At 37.5% G+C, this 7,133-nt stretch overlaps 1 protein-coding gene across 1 annotated transcript; it reads right to left on the reverse strand.

Annotated features, from left to right (window-relative positions):
- Positions 1–441: 441 nt before the first annotated feature.
- On the reverse strand, positions 442–2,924 carry LOC145778204 (2-(3-amino-3-carboxypropyl)histidine synthase subunit 1-like). Its single transcript, XM_082589657.1, has one exon. The coding sequence runs from the start codon at positions 2,874–2,876 to the stop codon at positions 1,602–1,604; it is 1,275 nt and encodes a 424-aa protein (XP_082445783.1). The 5' UTR covers positions 2,877–2,924; the 3' UTR covers positions 442–1,601.
- Positions 2,925–7,133: the final 4,209 nt, after the last annotated feature.

The following is a 7,133-nucleotide window of genomic DNA, read 5'->3' on the forward strand; positions in this document are numbered from 1 at the left end:
TACAAAGGGGGTAGCCTACTTTTGGACCCGAGATGGTTTCAAGGGTCTAGGAACGGAGAAACCACCTCGTATTTTTTGGATATTAAGCGGTTTTATGAGTTTTTTTTATTGTTGGGCTCGAGAATCTCATTGGTGGTCGACCTACATTATCCGCTCAAAAGCTAACCAAAACAGAACGTGTGCAAACGTTGAAGCAACGTCAACAAGGACCGCTTGATTGCCTGCGAATGAATGTAAATAAACATGTCTGAACAGTTAACACGTATCGGCGACTTGCACCTCCCAGAGATGGTACAGTAGGCTAGTCCTCGCTTATTAAAAGCCACCTCGGGACTGGACGATTTTGGGTTTATTAGGCGGGGACAAACTTTGCCACTCCTATGATCATCATACATTCAGTACTTCCGGACCGGACTAAATCGGCCTTAATAAGCGGGGACCATTAGGCTATAGTTAAAAACATTTGTTTTTGCATAATGCAGTATTTACTTAAGTGTAAAGAAACTGCATATTAATAAAGTCAAAACTTTACGCTCCTTTTGCAATATGCACTCACGTTCTTCAGCAACGTTTTCTTTAGTCGTAAGTCATAGCAATGCAGAAGTCGAGTGACGAAAATTCCCACTCCGCTACTGGGGAGATCGGTAAGCGGTGATGCTATAATTTTAAAATAATGATCTGGTCTTTATGATGCAAAGCAGGGTTGCCAAACTACTATACAACACAACTCGTAGCCAGGTCAGGCCAGTGTGACTAATTCAGTCATAAATGAGGTGTAATTATCACAGCCAACCGTATTCTGCAAGAAACACAATGAAATGCACTTGTCAGCAATTGGGCAGGATTCACATAAGAATAACCAGCTACCGTAACACCTTAGAACAGCGGTTCTTAACCTTTTGTCTTGTCGGTACCACCTTGAAATTACTAATCAATTCTCGCACCCCCTCCTAGGAGTGGCTGAAAAGTAATAGACGCCTACAGTGCGAATGTTTTGTTGAAACCTGGTGGAACAACTTTGCTTCTTACGTCATATAACAAACCTTGATAATTCAGCATCTCCGCACCGCCTAGGCTCAGGTCTCGCACCCCTGGCTAAGAACCCCTGCCTTAGATGATAAATTTCGAGCAGTTCCTTTCTCTTTTTCGTTACTTTTTTTTGGTTCGGTACGTTACTTTCGGCGTGTTAAAATATTAGATTACTCATCTTCAGTCTAAAGATCATGTAGTTCTACAGTTGTTTGCTAAATAACAGTGCATTAGTCTTCTGTAAATTAAACAAAATGCACACCCAGTTCACGATTATCTGTTCTCGCTCTTATTCCGCCCTGTGTTTGATCATACACAAAGGGCGGAATAACAGTACGAATGGACAATCATGAATCGAAAGCTTATTATATTCAAAACTTCAAACTGCATAAAATCGCAGTAGTCTGCTGTGACCCCCTTAGTACAGAGCAACACAAGTGAAACAGTAGTTGTGACACTGCTGCATAGAATAATTGTCGAAAACTTGATACTAAGATTACTAAACCAGGTAGAAGGCAGTACATGACAAGATAACAAAAACAACAGACAATGCATGCAAAAAATAATGCCGGTTAAAATATAGCTTTTGTACCATTAACAGGTTTTTTTCTTAGTTTTTGGGGAGGCCTATTTACAACATTATTTGGCGTCCAAGCTCCACTACTTTCATTCGCATAAAAGTCCATTGGGTAAACTTCCTTGTACTCCACTTGACCAAGTGCAACAGCCGCCTCATACGGATTTAACAATGGTTCATGGAATGCTGTTCCCCAATCAATGGATAACCTTGGACAGGACGTTTGAACCCAAACTTCAATATCTTGGAAGATTTTTAATTTATTGGGGTAAATTTCTGATAATAAAACAGTAATGACATCTTTACCAGCATTCTTAATAGATTGTTCTATATAGTTTAGTACTTTTGGTGAGCCTTGTCTTCCCAAGCTGCCCATGATCAGGCCCCATTTTTTGGCATGAGAAGCCACTTTTATTGCAGATTGCCGAGTGTTCAACATAGTTCTATGATCATAATACTCTCTTGTAAACTTTTTACTGTAAGGGTCATAAGCATAGGCAGGAACGTCTGGATTAGAAATCATTATTGATTCTAAGTGAAAGCGTCCATCTCCAAGGTAAACAAGAGCATCCGCATCAATCTTTCCTAAACGAAGTGAGGTACATCCCAGCACTTCCCCAGGTGAAAGAGGTTTACATTGAGGAATTATAACTTCGATTCCATGGCTTGACAGCTCAGTTTTCGTCGATTGGACAGAGGTGATAAACTGCACTGTACTAACAAGAATAAGTTTTGATCCGGTCTTAAAATTAAACTTCAATGTGTCGACGAAATGTGAGTTATCAATTTTTATATGGACAAAAACATAAAGCATTTTTATATCTGGCATATTGTTAATTGGAACCAAACAGCTGTGGCCATAGTGAACCATGAAGTCACAGCCAATAGATCGAGCAGAATAGTCATCGACACAGCATGCTCCGTATGTTACATCTCCCATAATCACTGTGTCAGCATCAGTAAAAGCTTCAATGATGTCCGAAATGATACATGAAAACATCAACAAGCCTTCAGGAAATTGTAAAGCTACTCGCTTTGCATTAGCTTGCTTCACTCGCCAAACAGTTTTGTAAATTTCAAATTCATAGTTATCTGGCAACAAAGAAACTGCTTGTTGAAGCTTTGAGTTTTTTAAGATCTCATCTGGAATGTTATTGGCTGAAGAGACTCTGGATTTAGGACCAAACCGCTTTCTTACTGGATTTGCTTTTACAACAGTGGTATTGGTTCCATTCGTCAACCCGTTCACAACTTCTCCATTAACTGACATTCTTTTAAAGATATAAACAATTCATTGAAGTTTGTAACATTATTACAAGAGTCACCTTTAAATAATAATAATCAGTCATGTTCACGCAAAAATATATCAACCTTTGTTTGCAGTCACTCAGTGCAAGGCTACTTAAATTTTGATGTGTCAGGGTCTCATAGTTCTGTCCCTTCCACATTTTCTAGATTGATGCTCGGTACTAATCTCCTTATGGCAGACTGCTGGTCTGAAATAATAACCTTCTGCACCTTAACAACTGTGCAATAATACAAACATCATGTGTTAAGAACTGCATTATCATAAATGTTTGTTGTATTTACGACATTTTTATGTGGAAAAATTTGTTGTGATAGACAACAATTTCATTGTACATGTATATATGTTTAACATGTCTGTTGTCAAATGTCACTAATTGCAAGATGCCTTTTTTGATGACTTTTAGGAAAAATTGTTAAGACACCTTTACTTATTAATTCAAGCAGGCATAAATTTGATAACTGGTTTACACTTTTGGCTTACCGTACATAATTAAAGCTTTTTATCAATAAAATATGTTAGACAGGGTCACCAAACTACCACCCATGGGCCAGATCCAGCCTGCAAGGTTCATCTAACCGGCCCACTGCACTGTCCAAACAATTTGATAAAGCACTTAACAACATTCCATCAAACATGAAAGCTTAGTGAAGTGTGCAAGTATTCAATTTATTGTTTTCCATTATTATTTATTAAAACTTTTTGAAAATAATTTTTCCTGAATGATCACATCTAGCCGAATTCGAATTCTGCTCGAATTTGAGTAAACTTCAAAGTTGTTCAAGAAAAAAACTTGTGGCAACACCTGTGATGGAACAATGCTTTTTTTTCAAAAGTTTTATTTCAACAACTACTGTAATCAAATAAATACTGCAAAGGTTGGGTGTTCATTAGGATTGTTATCTTCTAGCATTAGTTTTGTTGCAACTATTGCTAAGAAAAAAAAACAATAATGTATGATATATGTTTGAATAAAATTCTTGTTACATTCAGCAGGCTTAGCAACCAGCAAGGGTCCACGTCTTTTAGGCGCAGACAATTAGGCGCCGGTCAAATAGGCGGAGCACTGTGGCGCCCGTTCATTTAGGTGCTATTCCTAGTAAAGTCTGCAGATTGTATCAGCTTGGCAGGTAGGGCAATCAATGCTTTTCACACACAATGTTATATTGAACAGAAAAATATGTTGTTTGGTTAATGCGCGTGTGGAGATGAGGTGCGAGACAACGCTCTTCTACTCTTGATTTTGGCCTGTCTCCACAGGACATTTGCTATTCATCCTGAACACAGGTTGCAGCCAGATAGAAATTTACTTAATCCGTTATCTTTCGCAATTACTTCTACTCGGGATGGATTAATCGTGTGGCGAGTACGTATGTGACAATGCTCTACTACATCAATACACTTCTATAGGGCATGTGAACCCTGGCTACAAGTTGCAAGCATAATGGTGTGCGACTTTTCTCGTTATTAAACCTAGTCAGGGTTTTGACGGAAAACTAAGTTACTCTTCACTCAAGCCTACCACCCGCTTGAATATAGGCTACGCCATATTTTTTACTGATGTTTAGTGTAGTTATTATTTGACTTAACAAAAGTGAACTCAGTTATGTTCGAAAACTTGAATAATTTATTGATAAAACTTTCGCCGATGCAAACCTGGACTAACAACAAATAAATACCGAACACGCGCATTAAAATACAATATATTTTTCTGTTCAATACATAGACTCCTTAAGTAACGGACTGGAACCTCCCATGCTCGGGGTTTGTAACTTGAGTCCGAATGATTAACTTGAGTCCTGGCTTAAGTGACTTCTGGAGAAGCTAGAAACACAATCTTGGATTCTATATTAGGGTTTTTGAGGATGGCGAGTTCAATAGTGTTACTTTCAACAATACCTGAGGTCATTTTCAAGGTCAAAATATCATATTTTAAGGTCAAATTACAGAATTTTGGTCATTTTTGCCCATTTTTGCGTCTAAATCGTAAAGTAAAACTGTTTCAAAGAAGTCTGTGACGAAATATGATATTGTGCACCTACTGCATCTATTGTGTAAGATATTTTCTCTACACTGCGTAAGTTCTTTGAAGTTGTTTTTATTTATTTTCGGAAATATTTTGGTGATTTCATATGCCCTAGCAAAACATTGCGGTTCCAAGCCTTTGTGACGTAACAATTTATTGAAATCAAAGCTGTAATTTGCATGGCAAGACTGAAATGCGTTGCCGGTTTCATTTTGCTGAGTTGTTATCCTTTGTAGATGCACCTTTAGCTAGTAGTATGATGCTGCTTGTACTACTTTAGCTAACATTCAATTGAAAGCTTATGTCCTCAATGTAAGTGACAAAGAAAAGCCTTTGGGATGCCTCAGGGGGCAAGAAAAGCTTTCCAACTAGTGATAGACATTGTCTATTATAGTGTCATCTTGTTATGTATTGTCAATTTGTGTATTATATTGTAATCATTGACTCTTTTAGATAATAGCCATAGTGTTAAGAAATACATATGATGTTTAATTGTTTATGTAATAGCATATTTCGTCACAGACTTCTTTCACAGTTTTGCTTTACGATTTAGACGCAAAATTGGGCAAAAATGACCAAAATTCTGTAATTTGACCTTAAAATATAATATTTTGACATTGAAAATGATCTCAAACGATGTTGAAAATAACACTATTCAACTCGCCATCCTCAAAAACCCTAATATGAAATCAAAGATAGTGTTTCTAGCTTCTCTAGAAGTCATTTAAGCCAGGACTCAAGTTAATCATTCAGACTCAAGTTAAAAACCCCGAGATCGTCAGTTTCCAGTCCTTTACTTAAGGAGTCCATGGTTCAATATAACATTTTGTGGGAAAAGCATTGCCGGTTTAAGCAGCTTCACTCACGGAAGAAATGACATATTTTTTTGTTCAATATAACATTTTGTGTGAAAACATTGCCCTACCTGCCAAGCTGATACAATCTGCAGACTTTAATAGAAATAGCACCTAAATGAACAGGCGCCACAGTGCTCCGCACCTAAATATCCAGACGCCACAGTGTGCGCGCCTATTTGACCGGCGCCTAACTGTCTGCGCCTAAAAGACAGTGAGTTGCTCCCACCAGCAGCTCATTGCCAATGAGTGTGTTTTTCACATGAATGCATAGACTATTGCATAAATAATAATCGTGCACAATTTTTTCAAAAACATTTTTTTGGCTATTTTTACATGATGGAACCCATGTTTTGCCTATCAAATTGTTTTTTACCAAAAAGCTTATTTTTGCCCATAAAAACCCAGGCGAGCTGGCTTTTATTAAAAAAACCTGGGTTTTTTACAAGCCTGCCTTATCACTATCGAAAATTTACCAGAGAAATTCTCAAATTTCAGCAAATTAAGACAATTCGAACTTAATTAGGCTACTTATATTCGAAAAAACATAAAAATTGGGCTGGAGGCTACATTAGGCCTATTAAATTAAAAATTCACTACAAAAAAGTACAGTAACAATTGAGTCGCTTCGAATTAGAATTTAGTTTAAAAAAAGGGCTTCCGGGCAGTATCAAACTGATATCTTTCATAATACCAACCCAAAAACATTGCATGAGCCAACAATTCAGTTTAAAAAAAATCTTGAATTTAGAAGTTATATACATGTTATGTATTATATTGTATAATATATATATATATTCAGTCTTCGAAATTAGCCTCGGCAATTGCCGAGGCAGATGCATGAATGGCACATTAGCCTCGGCAATAAAAATGCCGAGGCCATACGATCGCTTGTAAAGACCACAAGATTACAAAAATAACCCTAATTTTCTTAGACCACACCAGACTAGAAGGTTAATTCAATCTTACTATTGCTTGATGTTTTTATTTGGGTTACTTTCTACTTCGCCGCCGCTTAGACACGTGCCCAGCTGGGAGAATTGAATCTTTTATAGAAATATCACCCTATTTGCATTGATTCAACGCCAGTAGACGTCAAATTATTGTAAGCATTTACTCCTTATCGCGCTTCGCCTTCCGTTATCTCGTCCAGCTGTATCAGAAACGATCGCGCCCGCTTTCACAACGAACCACACAACATCAACAGACGTCGAATACATGTAAGTAATAGGTTAACGCGTTAACCTTTAGAGTGAGCTTTGTTAATTGCGGTTTGTGATAGATGTCTGGTTGCGTAACAACAACAGGTGCATTTTTATGCGCTGACAATGCTCATGTGAA

The sequence above is a fragment of the Aplidium turbinatum genome, chromosome 10 (assembly GCF_918807975.1).
Source record: "Aplidium turbinatum chromosome 10, kaAplTurb1.1, whole genome shotgun sequence".
In the NCBI taxonomy this organism is placed as follows: domain Eukaryota; kingdom Metazoa; phylum Chordata; class Ascidiacea; order Aplousobranchia; family Polyclinidae; genus Aplidium; species Aplidium turbinatum.

What these genes read in the sequence shown, in the direction of transcription:
- LOC145778204 (XM_082589657.1), bottom strand. Translation starts at nt 2,876, where the DNA reads ATGTCAGTTAATGGAGAAGTTGTGAACGGGTTGACGAATGGAACCAAT.